Below are 18,559 nucleotides of genomic sequence, written 5' to 3' on the forward strand. Positions count from 1 at the left end.
GGCCATGGGATTACAGATGCCAGCCTGTGTGACTGGGAGAGCCTCAAAATAACTAAGGGGGAGAAAACTGCTTAGAAACACAATCAACTGATGCAATAGTCACAGAGCTGTAAAGCAGTGACCAATCTAAACCTTCTGAAATGGCATTAAGGAGCATTTATTGCTCCCTCACCAGTTTTCCAAGGAGTTACTGCAGCAGGAAGGAAGAAATGCTCCATTTGTTGAGCCCTGTTTTATCCTTCAGTGCAATAGCAGTTGCCTGAATGAACAAGATATTTAAAAGCTGGTAAATGAGAAGCCAGTGTTGGTTATTAGCCATAGGGGAAATTTTAAATCAGCTTCTCTAATGCCTAAATATGAGCTGATTTATTGGCCTTGTCCACAGAGAAAGGCTGCAATAGCTTTTTATATCTATTAATAAGGTTAATATTTGGTAACAGTGAAGTACATCCCAATAAAGGGGCAGTGGGGGGAAAGGGTAGAGAAGCTGTGGCTGCCCCATACCTGAGGATGTCCAAGGCCAGGTTCAATGGCACTTGAAGCAGTGTGGTCGAGTGGAAGGTGTCCCTACCCATGGCAGAGGAGGCTGGAATAAGTTGCTGTGGGGTTTGGTCATTCTGCTTTGGCAGAATTATCTTTTTATCTTTGCCAATAATTTATATAGCAACGCTGAATAAAGCAGCAAGCTTTGGAGTGGTGATGCATTACTGTATGAAAACTAAGTGCTCTCCTTCCCAGCAGCTCTGCCCTCCTGCAGCCCCCAGCTCTCCGAGGGCATGGCTGGGAGCAGTGGCTGCTCTCTCCCTCCATCCAGCCAGCCAGCCTGGTTTCCCAATGGGTTCCTGTGAAGGGGAAGTGTTGTTGCACCTCGGCAGCTCAGTCACACAGATCCGCCTTCGCCTTGCCTCATTAATGATTGAGTGCTGTGCAAACACAGCGTGACAGCGACACGGGCTGTGCCTGGGAGCCCAGAGCTCTGCCAGGACCTTGGAGTGCCAGCAGGGAGACACCACCAGCCTGGGCATGGTAAGGGCACAGCGCTGGGCAGCCTCTGCTGCTCCTCTACCCCATTTCTGAGGGGGCTTTTAACTGCTTTACCTGCTTACCTTAAAGTGATCAACCAGCCATTGGCTTACAACTTGCTTAATTAGTATAGCTGCCAATACTGGAACTTTTCAATTATTATTGCTGTTTAAAGTGCTAATGTCCGTGCTGTGCTTTCTACATTTGGAATCTCACTAAGGAATTGAGTTTCTCCTCAGGAGCCGAGCAGCCAGGGCTCAGCAGGTGCTGCAGGTGAGGTCACTCTGAGCAGAGCAAGCACTCTCTGTAGCATTTCTGTCTCTTGCGGGCACAGAGCAAGTGTAGAGACTTGCTGCAGACAACTTTATGAAGTTTTTGTTCTGCCTTGTGATCTCTCTTCAGAACGAAATACAGTGTTTTGAGGGCACAGACCTGTGAACAAGTTCTGGACACTAGAACACTTTTGGAAATGCTTAATCTTAGCTTGAGTTCAGTTTTGATCTATATTCCTGCATCTGCTATTTTGCCTTCCCTGCTTTCCAGTTGTTGGCTGACACTTTATCCAAGGCTCTTACCAAAAACTAACTGTGTCCTGCAGCTCGCTGTGGCAGGGGCAGGTGGTTTTGCTGAGGAGGGAGAGGAATAAACACTTGGGATCCTGCTCTATTTCCTGCCCTGCAGATGAAAGCATTTTTTAAACCAAGCTTTAGAAAGAAAGAAAGCAAAATTTGTCCTGAGGCAAGCTCATGTGTGGCACAGCTTCCAAGAAAGCTTTGGCAGTGTGCACAGGACATGTGCTTCATCCTCTGCAATTCTGGTACCCAGTTACCAGCAAAGCACACAAACTGTGCAATTAAGGGTTGGGTTAATTAAACAAACACATCTCTCCTGGCTTCCTAACTGTTCTGAGCAGCGCTGTTGGAGAGTGGCTCCTCTGCTGCTGATGTGTTCATCCCTCACCAGCCTTGTCAGCCAACCTCTGCCTCGGTGATGAGTGAGGAGCACAGGACTGGCATTGAGTAAGAGGGGCAGATGACTCCAGCAAGTCACTGACAGGACACCCATGGGCTGGTTTCACTTTCCTGCCCTCTGCACTGCTATGGGTTTGGCCAAGCAGCAGCTGCACATCGTGGCTGACACCTTCCTTCAGTGATGCTCCTGCTTCAAGTCCTTCACAGAGCCTTTGGCTCAGGCGACTTTCCATCTTGTTCTGCATCTCTGATCAGTGTCTGCAAGTACCAATCCCATGTGTGAGAGACATTGTTTGAGGTCACATATCTACTTACCCTGTAGGCTGGAAGGAAACAGCAGGCTGCATTCACTGATTACAGAGATGATATAACAATAACCACGCAATGATCTTTTACTTCGGTTTGACGTTTATTTTTTCCTTTTGATTTTCCAGGCTGTGAATGAGACCAGTGACTGTTTGCTGACGAACAGAGTACTAGAAAAGTATTATCTCTCCACCATGTACAGCCTTGAATTCATTTTAGGCGTCATTGGAAACACCATCGTGGTGTTTGGCTATATTTTCTGCCTGAAAAAATGGAAAAGCGGCAACATCTACCTGTTCAGCTTATCTATATCAGATTTGTTATTTCTGTGCACCCTGCCAATACTAGTGAACAGCTACTCCCAAGATCAGTGGGCAAAGGAGGGCATCCTGTGCCACAGCAACCGATTCCTGCTGCATGCCAACCTGTACAGCAGCATCCTCTTCCTCACTGCTATCAGCGCTGACCGCTACATGCTCATGAAACACCCCTTCAGGGACCACATCCTACAGAAGAGGAGAACGGCTGCTATGGTGTCCATTGCCATTTGGATCGGGGTGATCCTGGAGCTGCTGCCGCTGGTGCATTTCCTGGAGCCTCTAACACCTGCCAATAATTACAAGTGTCTTGATTACGCGAGCTCTGGGGACCCAGTGACAAACCTCATCTACAGCATGTTCCTGACTGTCTTTGGTTTCCTCATCCCTCTCGTGATCATGTGCTGCTTCTACGTGAAGATGGTTCGTTTTCTCAAAACCAGGAGCGAGCAGCACAGTTCTGCCCTGACCCTGGAGAAGCCCCTGACTCTGGTGATCCTCACCGTGGTTATCTTCTCGCTGCTCTTCACTCCCTACCACGTCATGCGCAACGTTCGCCTCGCGTCCCGAATACCAGCCTTGAACATCTCTGAGTGCACACAGGCAATCATCAGCACTGCTTATGTCATCACAAGACCCTTTGCCTTTCTAAACAGTGCCATTAATCCTGTTTTTTATTTCCTCATGGGTGACCACTTCAGAGAGATGCTGATGGCCAAGATGAGACAGCTCTTGGGCAGGCTGACAATCACTGGGAAGTGAATAAGGAGATCACTTGTAGCGGGAGAGGTCTGGGAGGAAATTCCCTTAGGGAGAGCATTCAGCAATGTGCCATTTTTCAGATTGCTGAATAAATAAAGTTATGTGACATTTTTAGATAACTTTATTTATGCTACAGAATAGGTATGAGCTGATTGTGTTTCTCTGAATGTTACCTGTTACCTTACTGCATGGGAGACTTTCTGCTGAGCTGCCTGCAGCAAACCAGCAGGGATATTGGCTCCCAGCAGGACAGCAGGACCCTGCTCTCACAGAGGGACACCCCACAGCCCATTCACACTGCAAACAAAAGACCATCCAGTCAGCCCTTGGAGAGAAAACACTGCTCTCAGACAGCTCTTTTGTGAGCCATAACGTGAGCCTGGGCTGGGATAAAATGTTCCTTCATCAGTTACCAGGACAGCCAGGCATGCTCACATGAGCATTCTCACAGCCACTTATCACAGCATGGAGTTACCTATCATTATTACAAATGTCTATAAGTGCCAGTGGAATCTATAGCCTGAAGCAGAATTTGCACCTCGGAGTTCAAACTTCATTAGCAGTTCTACTAATGAACCAGGAGCTAATGAGGAGCAGTCCCTGCCTGATCCCTGCAGGATCGATCAACAGCAAAAGTTACTCTCCAATGGACTGACCCGACTTCAAATAGACAGGGGAAAGAGATCGATGGACAATGAGCCCCTAGGAGCTTGGGCTGAGCCAGGAGCTGCTGGGAGGGGGTGTGGGCAGGGTGTGGGCAGCCCCCTCCCCTGTCTGCACTCCTGCCAGCACCGAGGGCTCAGCCCTGCCCAGGGACTCACTGCTCCCCACACAGGGAACAGGACACCCCTCAGGTCTCATCCAGCTCATCCTGGGCTCTGCTCTCTGATGAGTCAATCACTGTGCTTCGCTGTGCCTGTGGCACCAGACCCCAGATAATAAACCCTGCATTCGGCTTACAAAAATAGAAAAAGTCTCCTCTGTGTTGTTTTCCTTTATTTGCTGGTCTGGGGGGTGTCCATGAAACCTCACCATGTGTCTTGGTCCATGTCATATGGTCCTGTGCCTTGACACAGCCCTGTCACAGTGCTATCAAAGCAAGGTCTGCTTCCCTGCCCCACACAGCAGCAGCACTTCTGTACCTGCCGGGGAGGTGACCCCACACTCTTGATAGAAATGTGGAACAAACTTATTTGCTTTGGGTTTTTTTAGCACAGAAAGCCATGCAGAAGCTCAAGCTGCTTTGTCAGTTTAGATTTCCTCCTCGAGGCTGGGTTTGCTGGAAGAGGAGGCACTGCCAGCCCAACAGCATCCAGGTGTCACTGCCGTGGTCTTGCTTGGGTCCTGCTGCCCTGTCCTGCCCAAAGAGTCCAGTCTGAGCCCTGAGGCAGGGCTGGAGCCATGGGTGCCACTGCCCTCTCCAGAGAGGTGTCTGCACAGCACGTGGCATCCCATGCCCAGGTATCGATGGCCAGGAGCTGATTTCTCTTCATGAACAACGGGAAGTGACAGTTTTTATGGATTAATATGCTCAATATTTGTTTTGCTTTGTCCGCTGAGGTGAGCAGGGTCATCTGCTCCTTCTAAGTGACTAAGTCACTAAGGATTCCTGCCTGTGTACACACTGGCCTGGCATTTACCCACAGTAATCATCAGCTTCAAATGCATGCTCTTTCTGTCAATATATACCATAGATCCATCATCAGAAAGGTGCAAAGGCAGAAGCAGTGCCTGTGCCCTGGGATCCCAGTGCTGAACAGAGCTCCCCACATTCTGTCACCTGGTTTCATAACAGCAATGCTGTTATTGCCCAGACACCTGCCTGCCCACCTGTGACCTGCATTGGTCACACCACAGCAGCTTCTCCTCAGCTGGAGACCTCCAGACAGAGCCCAGGCAGCTCAAGGCATTCAGAGACCTGCTGGCCTCTGGTTCTTCCCCCTTCTGAGAAAACCCTGGTTTGTACCTTTGATTTAGTGGCAGTCTCTAAAGTCTCCATGACTTCTATTTCCCTAAAATAATGAGTGAAACTTCAGATCATTACACAGTTTACTGTGGTGCTGCTTGCCTTGCAATTAAAAACATGATAAAATAGAATAAAAACCACTACATTCAAGGTCCACATACATGTTTCTCTCTGCTTAATTCTACTTCTGAGGAGTGCATGGACAAATTCAGATTAATAAAGCTCCAAAGCACTACCTGGTTGACCTGAGCTGGGCTAAGCAGGGCTAAGGTGGGTGCAGGTGTGGGTGTGGGCAATGAGCTGGGGGTGCAGGTTCCCCTCCAGACAGAGCCACACTTGGGCTGCAAGCACAGCTGGACACATGCCCTGGGCTTTGGTTACTATCCAGACAGGGCTTTTTTTTTGGTTTCATTTTGTTTTGTCTTCCCTTATTTTGGGTGTGGACTGAAAATGCCTCCAGAACAGGAATTCAGCTGTGAGTCAGCCTGAAAACAGTCCAAGTATGTTTCAGTGGCGGTGAGTGACCTAAAAATAACTGTTCCTGGGAAGGGCAGTGTGGGCAGAGCAAGGGGCTGGGGGCTGCCCTGGGCTCTGCCCAGCCCAGCTCAGAATTCCCAGCCCAGCAGCCACCTTGCCAGGCAAACAGGGCCAAGACATTGGGCTACATGCAGTCAATCACCTCTCTAGGTGCCTGATGGCTCAGCTCGAGAGGGAGAGGTCTAGCTGGATGGGACAGAGCTGCAAGAACCTGTCTTTGGAGGGAATTCACAACCAGCTCCACACCCACTACAAAACACATGGATCTATTTCTTATTCATTCCAAACCCGAGCAAACCTCAGGTCCTCTGCAGCTTGGAACGTGTAAAATGTTCCACAATGCTTTTCCTGACATTTAGAGGGCATTTCCAGGGTTTGCCTCTGTTCTCATCACCTCTTGCCCTGCCACTGCTCAAGCAGGGCTGCTCTGGAGACAAGTGCCTGTGCTGCTTGCCCCCAGCTCTCTGCAGTGCTCTGTGCCACAGCAGCTCCTGCTCTGCACTATGTTAATCATGATTTAAAAGAACATCTCCCGAGAAGAGCAGGACTGCCCACAGGCTGCCTCAGGGCCATGGACTCAGTGCTGTGCCAGATGAGGGGTGGATGCCTGTCCAGCCCTAGCCATCTGCAGTGAGCTGACACACTCTGGAGTCCCACCAGGGTGTCCTGACCAGGTCACTGACACTTTGGCAATTCAGAGTTTAACTGCTGATCTTCACAGGAATGTAGATTTTAATTCAGCTGACTTCTGCTTGGTTTCAATTTGGTTTTCACTTCCTATAAACAGCTAAATAATCTTCCTGGAGCCCAGGAGGAGCTTTACTCTCTGGGCAGTCTGTATGCAGCCCAACGCTCTCCTTTGGCTGGTGAAGTGTGGTCACCTCAGCAGTGTCTGGGCAGACCTGAGGTGTGCAGCAACACACATATAAACAATTATAGTTTTACATGTTTGCTCAAAGCAGCTTTTGGATCAGCAGCATCAGGGTCTGACCTGAGCAATGAACACCTGGGGGCAGAGCATTGCAGGGATCTCATGTCAGGGCAAGGTACCTGTGAGACTCCTCTTCCTTTCAGTTTTCCGTGTCTTATTGAGATTTTGACCCACATAAGTGAAATGGAACATTTAACTGCCCCTTTGTTCATTCTTGCACTCTTGCCTCACTTCCTGACACGTAGGAGTCACAGGATGGAAGGTCTCACAAATAATCATCCAGATGAAAGAATTAAATTATTTGATAAATAAAGCAATCCAGCAGCTTGCCTGCTGCCTTTGGAAATAAACCCTGTGCTCTTGGCTACTCTAAGGCTTGGTCTTAGGAGTTCTTCTTCTTTCCCAGAGACTTGCTCTGCTTGGTGAGGAGCAGACACAGCCCACCTGCTGTCAGCCCAATTCCTTCTTTCTGATGGGAAAGGTGAGGAGTGAGCTTTGCAAACACCAGGGGGATTAGATCAGATATCCCCTGAGGGAGCTGCTGACCCAGCCAGGCAGGTGATGCAGGGGTGGGCAGGGCTGGGGAGTGTCCACTGCCCAGCTGAGGGGCTGCAGGAGGGAATGGACTCCTCCTGCCCCAGGAGCTCCATCAGACAGGACGTGGGGCACAAAGGGGTTAAAGAGGAGCTGTGCTGCTGCTTGCCTGCCCAAGGCTCCTGTGCTGCCTTTGTGCTGCTGTGGTGCTGCAGGTGCAGGAAGAAGCAGCAAACTGAACAGGTAAGGATGAGTCTCTTTGATAACTAAACAAGTTTCAGCAGAAAAAATTACTGCTGAACATGGCATTTCTTGGGAAAGCCTGGTTAAGTGATCTGCTGGAGAGAGAGCTTGCGTGTGCATTGTGGTGTTGGGCTGTGGTGGGACAGTCAGATGGAATCAGGAGTTACTGTACAGAAATCAAGTGACCCAGTTTGGCTTATCTGGTGATGGAAATGTGCATTCAGCGTTCGTGCAGCAGCCCTGTGCTAAGGCAGGAGGGTGAAATGTGGCACAGAGCAGAGCCCATGGCTTCTGCAGATGTCGTGACTGAGAGGCAGTGTGCACACAACTAACCTGGAGAGCTGGGTAACAAAGAAAACTCCTCAGAAATCTCCCCTGCAAATGGAAGTACAAGGAGCAGATGCCAAGGCACCAGGCAGGAGCTCTGCAGGGATACACAGCACTTCTGTCCTCAGCTGATCTGGCAAATGGCTGGGATGTATGAATCATTCCAAGGGGCTCCCTCCATCCTTGGAATGGTGGCTTAAAAAGTAATTTGGACTTTTTCTTTTTTTTTTAGTTTAAAGAAACGTTTCCCATGTCTCCTTTCTCCTGCTCAGCCTACAGAGAGTCAAAACAAACATGACTTTAGCTGGTGGACCTTGGGCTGCTCACCTCTACTTTGTTATTGAACAGCTCCTGGCACTTGAGGGGTTTTCCATTCTCCTAACAAAATACAGCTCCTGAGATGCCTGGTTGTGTTTCCCTGGCAGGTTTACTAGCGGAAATCCTCCTCCTGCAGGAGCACAATGGCTGGGGGCTCTCCAGGGCAAGCAGCAGCCAGTGAAAACAAACATCATCCTGTTAGAGCACATTTCTACAGAGGCCTGAATTTAAAAACCTTGTGTATGAGGTTCAGTTGCCATAATTTTATATCTAGCAATATGTTTTTGACTGGAGAGGAAGTACTTTATCATTCTAATAATTATTTTTCTTTATGGTGAATGGGGAAATTCTGGTTTCTTTGTATTTCAACCCAATATTTTTGAAGGGAATGCTTTAGCTGTTGACTGCCCTAAGCAATGCTGGCTTCTCTGAGGTTTGTGTCTATAGTTCTGTCACAGAGAAATAAGCTTTCCCTGATCTGGGAGCAATTTATTTTCAGTGCCCATTTGGCTTTCAGGATGTTTTTTCTTATTTCCTTTTAATTAGCTGTTGTGCATTTCAGGGCAATCTTTACAAAATGGTGATGCCTCAATGCCGTTAATTTTGCTTCATGTAGAGAAGTGTTGCAAGATGCTTCAGATGGCTTGATTTCCATAAAATGCCTTTGAAGTCAGGGTTTGGTTGTGTTTCAGGAGTGCTGTGACTCCCAGTGTCTGCCCCAGCCTCATCCTTGCCTTCCCCAGGGTCAGTGAATGTCCTTTATCCTCATCCTGTGCGTGGAGCTGGAGTTGCTGAGCAGATGCTCTCTCCTCTGCTTTGATTTCTGTTATTTCCTAGAAGGATTTCAGTACTAACCTCAAAGGATCCCGAAATTACTTTTCCTGTTCCCATCAGAGATTAATTCAGTCTTTGTTTTCTCCTGCCTGCAACACCTTTGGGCAGAAAGTTTGGTACAACTTGGCAAGGGAAGAAATAACATAAGAATTGACCTTGTACCAAAATAAATAGAGAGGAATTAATGTTTAGTTACAATTATCCTGTTCTCATTAACAGTTCCTCTGCCCACTGTGACATACAAGGTTCCAAGGGGTTTGCTGTGACTTTTGTTATATTTATGAAAGCAGCTTTTCCAGACCTGCTGCCTGTGTGAGGAAGAATAAGCTTGCTTACCTCCTAAAATTCTTTTCAGACCTCTCTATATAGCACCCAGTATTGCTTTACACAGGTAAAGACAAAAACAGACAGAGCTAAATGCTTCCTCTTAGCTACTTTATTCCTATTTTGAATTATATCAGAAAAATCAGTTTTTCTTAAAGCTGCTGCTTGTCATTACATTAATTCAGCCTGTTGTACTGATAGCATTGAATGTAAATTTCTCCAACAGTATTTCTTAGCATGACAGGCTTGATTTTGCTTCCTTGGGTTCCTTAAATCTTATTTTAAAGAAGGTTTCTGCTTCATACCTGCAACATGCAGACTCTAAATCTGTTGAATGGACTCACTGTCTGGATGTGCCACTTCATATTTATTTTTCTGTCCTTCTGTAATAGTATCTTTCATATTTTTATTTATATCCTTTCCAAAAGCACAAGACACAAAAGCTGCCTATATCACTCAAAAAAACGAATTAAAATATGACCTAACAATTAGTTACTTGCAATCCAATTTTTATGGCAGGTAGCTATAGTCACTAATTAATTAGAAAGAGTATAACTTTAAATATTGAGTTTGAGAATCCAGCTGGTGTTTACAGGATGAGCTGATCATTAACCCCAGCTCTGGGGATGTTCCTACATCCCAGTATGCCCATTGCACCAAGTGGTCTGTACTGGGCAGGCACTGCTCTGGTTTTCTGTCAAAGGCACGGCAGGTTGTGGAAGGCTCTGCCCTGCTGGAATACAGCCAGGAGCCTGGGCACAGATGTCGCTGTTGAGCAGCTAGCAGAGTAATGAAGGCACCAGTTCTCAGTGGCAAGAAGGAATGACCTTTATTGTTTTGATTTCATCACATATATAGAGTTCTCAAAAGTCACCCAGATTGGTCAGTCAGAAGCCTTCCCCCAGGCCTGATTAGCCAGGCCTGCACTGTCCAAGTTCTGGGACACTGTTCCAACAACATCCAAACTTTATCTTTATTTATAAAACACAAGAAAATTTCTCATGGGAAAAACCTGTGCTAGCCACACACAGACACTGGGATGGATGTTCCACCAACAGCTGCCCCAGAAAAGCAGATCACGGAAGCTCTTGGTTGGTGTCAGTGAAGTGGGTGGTGTGTTCTGTGTGTCCTCTGTCTGTGCTTCTCACCATGCTTTGTGCTTCTCACCATGCTTTGGTTAACTGGGGGGCTCCATCATCCTTGTGCAATTTTGAGCAATGCATGATTGCAGAAAAGACCCTGAAACTGTCTTTTTTGACATGGCCCTGATGAGAACAAGACAGAAACACCACTTTTGTTGTCTTCCTATTTTTTTATTCTAATAATTTTTATTTTGAGCATGGCAGGATGGGGCTGGTGCATCCACACCAGGGCTGTCAGCCACAGAAGTGGCTCTGATGAAATAATGTGGCCTCTCATATGCTGTGAACCCAGTGCCCATCCCAAAATACTTTTATCTGTGTTGGTTAATTCCTCGGGCTGGGAAAACCAGTGCTATAAAATGCTAGTTTAGAAGGTGCCTCATAGCAGACGATGTGTCTGAAAGTAGGTCTTAACTAGACCCGTGTGAATTAGCAGTGTCTTCTGAAGAAATTGAGGACTGTGGTTTCCTGAAGAGACAGACAGATATATTGGTTTGAGTGTTTGCAAGGCTGGAGGAAACCTTTAGGTATCCCTTCAATAAAGTGACAAAAAGGCAATGTCCTCTCCAGGGCAGGGACATGAAGGGTCTTGGCTGTCCCACACCACCTGAGCACGTTCTCCCCTCCGCCCCCCAGCCGCACTCCCGCGGGAGGGCTGCGCTCAGACCTTCCACAGAACGCAGCCCTTTTCCTGAGCACATCCCTCCGTCCTGCCCTGGGAAGCAGCAGTGTGGCTCCTCGCCAGGCTGCTCCTCTGACCTGCTCAGGGCGGCACAGCCAGGGCAGCTCCTGCCGCTCCCCAGCCCGTCCGACCCCGCAACAGCCCCAAACCCGCCCGCCGGGATGGTTTGGTTCGAGTGGCTGTGCCTCGACACCAGAGCTCCCAGTGCTCTGGCAGCGCCGGGATCATCCATCCCGCTCTGGCAGCACAGGGATCATCCATCCCGCTCTGGCAGCACAGGGATCATCCCGCTCGGGCACTGCAGGGATCATCCATCCCGCCCTGGCAGCACAGGGATCATCCATCCCGCCCTGGCAGCACAGGGATCATCCATCCCGCTGTGGCAGCACAGGGATCATCCATCCCGCTGTGGCAGCACAGGGATCATCCATCCCGCCCTGGCAGCACAGGGATCATCCCGCTCGGGCACCGCAGGGATCATCCCGCCCTGGCAGCACAGGGATCATCCCGCCCTGGCAGCACAGGGATCATCCATCCCGCTCTGGCAGCACAGGGATCATCCCGCTCGGGCACTGCAGGGATCATCCCGCCCTGGCAGCACAGGGATCATCCATCCCGCTCTGGCAGCACAGGGATCATCCATCCCGCTCTGGCAGCGCCGGGATCATCCATCCCGCTCTGCACCACAAGGATCGCGCTTTGCCGTCGGGAGCAGCGCCTGGCGCAGGCAGGAGGGACATGCAGGAGTCCCCGCAGTGCTGTCCCCAGCCCCGGCCATCCCCGGCGGGCTGGGCAGGCTCTCCCGGCACTCGGCTGCCTGCGGGGATGTTGGTGTCTCCGGTGGGTGCCGCAGAGGCTTCGCGGCGTTCCCCAGAGCCGCTGGCTGTGCTTTGCCCTCCTGCCATCCCCACTGCCAGCCATGTCCCGCTCGGCAGGGCTCAGCCCCGGCACTGCCCGCTGCCCTCCCAGCCGGGCCGGGATTCCTGAGGAACGGAACAGCCTTTCCCTCCCGGCACTCCAGCCTGCGGCTCGGCTTGGGCTTTGCCGGAGCTGCACAAGCGCCTGGAATGTGCCCCAGCATCACAGGCACCACGGCAGCGGCAAACTTCAGAGCCTGGGGAGCCTCACCCAGATGATATGTGAGAGAAATGAGGAACATTTCCAGAAGTTAATATTTAATTTGGCTGCATTGCTGCGGGCAGGAATGTGCCATTGGTCTGGAAGTCCAGGGAGGCTGTGAAAGGCAGGGAAGGAGTTCCACTGGCTCTTTACCAGGCACTGGGATGATAAGAGGTAGTATTGAAAAAGAAAATTAAATAAAGTCCTAGGCCTGAAAAATCTGCAAACTTCTTAAAGTTATCTTTTATTTTATGCCTAGATACATTTAATAATAAAGAAAAAGAGGAGAAAGAGGCAAAGAACACAGCAGGAAGGCCTTTAGTAGCATCACTTTTTTGGGATCTACCTTTTTAAAGGGAAAAATGCCAAGCACAAAGCAAATAAGTGTCTGTCATTTTACCTGGTGCACTTTGCATTTACATATGACTTTAACTTTTGGGAATTACATGTTTTCTTTTTTGAGCCAACCCCCTCCTCCTTTATGGCTGGACTCAAACAATCCTGTATGGGATGAAGCTCAGGGATGTTGAGGTGCCCCCAGTCCTGCCTGGTGCCAGCCAGGCCAGTGTGCCCATGGCACAGCTCTGCCTCAGTTACACAATTCATCATGGAAAATACAACGGCTGCCTAAACAACACAAGAAGGTAAAAAAGGGTCAGTTTATCATTGTTTCACACTGGGGTTTAATATAAAAACATGAAGATCCTGCTCCTGGTTCCCATATCAGGGAAGAGACCTTTGTTTCCAATCTGGATCTGTTTTACATGATATCCAGCAGGAAAGCAAAGCTCTTATCTCCAATGCTGGGATGAAAATGAGGAGTAAGGACACTTTATCTACTAATGAGGGAAAGGCAAGATTGTCCATATGTTTCCCGCATTTCCTCTGATTCAGATAATCTTTTACAGATTAACCAAAGGCTCCTCATACTTAGCAAAAAACACAAAATGCACCCACCCCTGAAAACTTTTACAGTCATTATTTTTCAAAACAGAGACAAGGATGTGATCAAAATTGGGAAAAATAATGAGAAGAATGGAATTGGGTGATTGGTCAGACACTGTCAGCTTCAATGAGAAAGAATTAAGGCTACTGAAATGTTCAGAACCGAAAGCCCTTCAGCAGCACCATGACATGGGCTGGCCTTGCTGCTGCTGGTGGCACAATCCCTGGTGCAGACACCTGCCCTGGGATGGCACAGCTGGGAGCAGACACATCCCCAGCCCCCTCCAGAGACCTCCTCCACAGAGCTCCCAGGCGCTGGTGACATTTTCAAGGAGAGGAGGCCTTTGTTCAGCACCTGTCTCTGCTCTCCGGGGTGTGTTTGTGACACAGCACCTCACATTTGTGACATGGAACCTCATAATCGTGACACAGCACCTCATATGTGTGACATGGAACCTCATACTCGTGACACAGCACCTCGTGTTTGTGACATGGAACCTCGTGTTTGTGACGCAGTACCTCATATTTGTGACGCAGCACCTCGGCAGCACCGATCCTGCAGGCTGTCACTCCAGCCAGGAGCACGCCAAGGGTCGCTGAGCTGGCAGCCTCAGGGGGTTCCAGCACAGGTGGGAGGCACACAGTGACACCACGCTCAGTCCTGGTTGTCCTTCCCCAGCCAGCTCCCAAGGGAGGGCATTTGGGCTGAGAGAGAAGAAAGCCTTTCAGAAGGAACTCATTATTTCAATAATTGCAGCCTAAGAAAAACCTTGGGCTTTGGACTCTTTAGGAATAATAACCAGAAAAAAGGAAAAAAACAGACAGTGTTGTCATCTGTCCCAACCACCACAGCTCACCCTGAGCAGTCTGGGGCTGATGATACTTTAGCTCAATGCAGAACCAATGCAGCAAAGCAATCCATGTGGCCTGAGTAAAATTGTGCCAACAAGTGTGCGTCTGTGATCAGGATTTAATGAGCAGTTTTACTCATTCGTCAGAGCATGAAGACTCCCCCTGCTGCATGTCTGACACCACAGGGAGGGCTGATGGGCTCTGCTCCGTCTCTAGCCCGGCTGTTCATGTCACATTAAACAGGGCTGTTTGCTAACACACTGTGCCCAGCAGTGCCACAGCTGTGCCAGCAGAAAGGAGAAAATTTCTGCCATTTCAGCCATGATTTTCAGACCAGAGCAGAGCCCCTCTTCGGGGATGCCTCTGTTCTGAGGGAGGCCTTGAGGATGTTGTGTTCCTGCACAGGTAGCTGACACCCTCAGGAAATTTTATCTGTTGTATCTCTGTGGGTGAAATTTCTGTGTGCCTTTCACCCTCATTGGGGGTTACACTCTGACCAAGCTGCTGAACGTCTGCAAAGCCCAGAGAAGGGACCGGGGTGCCTCTGCTTTGCTTGAAAAAACGCTTCAGGATGGGAAGAGATCCCTCATGCAGAGTATCCCTATCCCTGCCCAAACACAGGAAATTCTGTAATAGGAATTGATATTTCTCAGGTGACTACTCCAAATCCTAGTAAAATAAAATCAGTGTATCATTGACTCTCTGCAATTGATTTTATTATTTATTAGTGATTGAAATCAGGACTCAGGATTTGTGCTTTCCATCGTGGGGCAGTTCTTGCAGCAGCCTCAGTGAGGAAGCCGTGCAGACAGAGACACTCTCCCCCCACTCTGCTGGTGCTGTGGCTGAGCTGGGGCTGTGCCAGGCTGGCCGGTATGAGCCACAAGCCAGGCTCAGGGACTCAGGGAAAGCTGCTCCCTTAACTCCTGCAATGCCCCGTAGGGTGGCAGGGTGAATCCAGCAGCGCTGTAATGCAGGGCAGGAGTGGAGGGAGACACTGGTGGAGGAGTGGAAAGAAATGACAGGAAATCCTGTGCTGGCTGCAGGGTCCCTCGGCAGCACTTCCAGGCTGCTTAACCATGTATTGCACCTCCCGCAGCACCTGCAGCACGCCCTGAGCTCAGGCAGTGCAGGGATCAGGTCCCGCAAGAGGCAACTCTGCTCCCTGCACGGTGGCTGGTGGGTTGAGCCCTCCTGCGCGGGCTGTGAGGAGCAGCTGGCACAGCCGAGCAGGAGCCACACGGCGTTCCCACTGCAGCAGTGCCCACGCTGAGGCTCTCGGCACCCCTTGCCCTGGGCTGTGCCCACCACGGGAGCTGCTGGATGGGAGTCCTCCAGGCGTTTACCTAAGCTGGCGTGACCAGTGAAAATGGAAGCGCCATGGCGTTTGCTCCCTTGGCTGAGCGAGGGACATTTCCAGCTGGCTCTGAGTGCAGCAGAGCTTTGGGTGGAAGGGCTGCCTGGAGATGGTGGTAACCACAGCAGAAATAGCAAAAATGGGCCTGAAAGTCCCTGGCTGGCGAGGCCAGCCATGCTGCGGGTGCTGCCGGCAGCGTGCCGGCCAGGCTGCCGTTATCTGCGGCGTGCAGCAGGAAGGAGTCCCGGGCACCGCCCAGCCATTGCCCCATTTCCAGGCACCGCAGCCATGGCCATGTCAGCAGCACAAGCCTGCTTCCCCCACCAGCTGCCAGCGGGCAGATTAATGGGGCACAGGGAGATGTCTGCAACCTGAGTGCTCCGAACTGTGTCTGTGTGAGCCGTGAGCTCCATGTCAGCGAGCTGCGCTGCGCCCGCCATGCAAAGCACTTCCTCTGCCATGTCCTTTTTTATTAGCCGAAAGTAATTTTTGCTTCTTTAAGAAAATATATATGCAAACCCCAGCCCGTGGCCGTGGGTAGCCCTGCACGTAGGGCTCACTGCAAGCCCTTGGCCCCATACGTTTGGTAGGTGTCACTCTCTGGCTTGTCACCGCTTCCCCCTCGCCAGGCCGCCGTGCCGCGGTCACAGAGAGCAGCACGCTGTAATTGGCGCGGTGGCATCGGGGAGGAGGTGGCTGTGCCAGCAGCGCTGCTGGCGCCCCGAGCACTGCGCAGGAGCCCCAGGTGGGACAGAGCCGCTCGCCCAGCGCGGAGCCTCGCCAGCCGCGGGTCGCAGCGGAGCAGCGCGCCTGGCGTGACGGACGGTGAGTTGCTCGCAAAGCTGGACGCTTTCACTGTCGTCTTTCATTGTGCGGCTTTCGCATGAGTCTTGCTATCTTGAACTGGTGAAGAGTTAAATAATATATCAGAGAAATGAGCACTAAATGCGAGATGTTTTTATGCAAGACATGGATAACAAAACTCTGTGGTTCTGAAGAGCATTAAAAGTCGCAGTCAGACCCACCGTAGACCCTCCGTGGTGTGTGATGGGGGTCCGCTGGGACCCCTGTGGTGTGGGGCTGAGTGACCCTGAGTGAGCACCGAGCTGCTTCCCGGGACACGCGGGACACACATGGCGCGGGAGCTGCTGCCGTGGCGGGAGAGGGTGCATCTTCTCTTTCCTTCTGCTTTTACTACAGTTCTATCACTTCATCACCTGTGGTGCTTATTGTGCTGGAAAAAATGAGAGAGAGATTTTCACATGCTCACAGGAGTCCTGTGAGCTTGCTTAACATCTGTTCTGGTGTTAAGCCTCACCAGAGGCAGGGCTGGTGAGGCACTCCCGCCATGGCTGTGCCCCGCCTTGGGTGCATTTCCAACGGGGCCAAGTGCTGCTCCTCCGCTTGGTCCTGCCAGCTCTGGGCAGGGCAGGTGGCTGTCCATCCCTGGAGCATTGCCCTCAGCCCAGCTCGGGCACTCTGGGGGGCTGTTGGTTAAGAGCATGGGAAATTAAAACGACATTAATCCTCTCAGAGCGACCCTCAGCTTCCTACCGTGAAATCTGCTGCTGCTGAAGAACGTGCTGCCAGTTTTCCATGACTAAACACCTCATCGGATCGCATGCAGCAGCCACTGTGCTGAGCACCCACACTGCTCCCGTGGGGCTGGGGGGCGACCTGGCATTGCCAGAGGGGCTCCAGCAAGAGCTGCAGAGAAGGAAAGGAATCCCCTTTGCAGAAAGTGCAAAAGCCATAACAGGTATCACAATTATTTGCTGGGAATTTGTAGTGTGGATTTTGCTCATTTATGTGCTTGTAGACTAGGAGAGATTATAAGTATTTTATGGCTTTCAACAAAAATCCTATCACATAGTAGTTGCAGGAAGCTGTAAAATAAAAGGACAAAATGGTGTTAGGGGCCAAGCCATAAATTTGTGCATTGTATTTACAAAAGTGCACATGCAGATGAAACCATTAAAACAGAAACAAATGTGCTCAGGCCGGCGGGGAAGCGGTGGCAGCGTGCGCCGTGCAGCAGCCCCAGGAGTGGCTTCCGGAGGAGCAGGGAGGCAGCAGGGCCTTCTGTGGTGGCAGCACTGCAGCTCATGTCAGACCTTTTTGGGGAACTTGAGCTTCGCCGGCGCTGCACAAATAAGGGCATCAGGAAGCGAACAGCTTCTCCAGGGTCACAGTCGTGTTCAGGCTGGGTTTGAAGCAACTCGTGTCTGCCTTTAATAAAGGCTCAAGGAGGGAAGGGAAGTGACTGCTTCAGTCAAGGGAAGTGACTACAGTGACTGCTGTATTGCAGTTATTTGGTGAGATGAAATGAAGACACATCCCTGGAGTTCGGGTGGATTTGCACTGTGGTTTCTGTCTGTGTGTGTGAGGCTGGGCAGGGAGCCCCCCGTGCCCCTCACAGGTGGGAGCCCTGCAGTGAAGAGGTGTTTTCGTTCTGCTTGAGGTGCAGCTGTGAAGAGGATGCCCACAGGCACCCTCCTGTGGGGCTTCAGGACACGTTAGTGTCCCACTGCCATGCTCCGGGTGACCACTGGCCCTGCTGCCTGCCGGGCTCAGAGGGAAGGACAGGCACCTTGGCACCATTTTCGGTGGTGACTCAGCCAGGAGAGTTCCTCTGTCTTGCTCCACTTGCAATAACACACAGGAACGCTAAAACACAAAGTATCTCTCAAAAGCTGAGAACAGCACACCATGTTTCTCTTTGTGCTGGAGTACTGATTTATGTCTTTTGGGTTGAGTGGCGCACAGTGCTAAGTGTGCAATGACACATTTTTTTATCTTTGCTGTAAGATAATTAGTCTGTTGGGTGTTTGGAATCCTAGATGGTGATTGTTGCTGGTATTGGATGATGATCTCAGAGACCCCTTGATCTGAGATTTCCTTATGGTTTCCTCTTTACCCTGCCCTGCCTGGGCATTTTGTTATGACAGAGCTTGTGCCTGACATCTGTGTCCCAGGGTTTGATCCCGTTGCATAAACCGGTGTGAATAGAATGCACTCACTTTACAGGATACAGTGAGAAATGCCATCTCAGGTGGCACCAAGGCAGAC

The 18,559-nt window shown here is 50.4% G+C and overlaps 2 protein-coding genes and 1 long non-coding RNA gene across 4 annotated transcripts in view; 2 read left to right on the plus strand and 1 right to left on the minus strand.

The window, feature by feature from the left end:
* The first annotated feature begins 2,492 nt into the window (after window positions 1–2,492).
* Window positions 2,493–4,322, plus strand: SUCNR1 (succinate receptor 1). Its single transcript, XM_085068767.1, has one exon. It carries the CDS (start codon window positions 2,495–2,497, stop codon window positions 3,377–3,379), a length of 885 nt encoding a protein of 294 aa, XP_084924893.1. The 5' UTR covers window positions 2,493–2,494; the 3' UTR covers window positions 3,380–4,322.
* Window positions 4,323–11,835: 7,513 nt separating this feature from the next.
* On the minus strand, window positions 11,836–13,649 carry LOC146433013 (uncharacterized). The gene is made up of 3 exons (XR_014853909.1): window positions 13,574–13,649; window positions 12,737–12,963; window positions 11,836–12,495 (listed from the first exon to the last, which is right to left on the minus strand). It is a non-coding gene; the product is annotated as an uncharacterized LOC146433013 (long non-coding RNA).
* A 2,432-nt stretch (window positions 13,650–16,081) lies between these two features.
* The window catches only part of MBNL1 (muscleblind like splicing regulator 1), a 74,612-nt gene continuing 72,134 nt past the window's right edge, over window positions 16,082–18,559 (plus strand). The window contains exon 1 of one of the 2 annotated variants that reach the window (XM_085068867.1): window positions 16,082–16,315. The gene's annotated coding sequence lies outside the window, so the exon portion shown is untranslated. The remainder of the gene's footprint in view (window positions 16,316–18,559) is intronic. The other variant, XM_085068858.1, reaches the window with a different exon arrangement.

This window comes from Lichenostomus cassidix, chromosome 9, assembly GCF_008360975.1.
Source record: "Lichenostomus cassidix isolate B80296 chromosome 9, HeHo_3.0, whole genome shotgun sequence".
Taxonomy (NCBI): Eukaryota; Metazoa; Chordata; class Aves; order Passeriformes; family Meliphagidae; genus Lichenostomus; species Lichenostomus cassidix.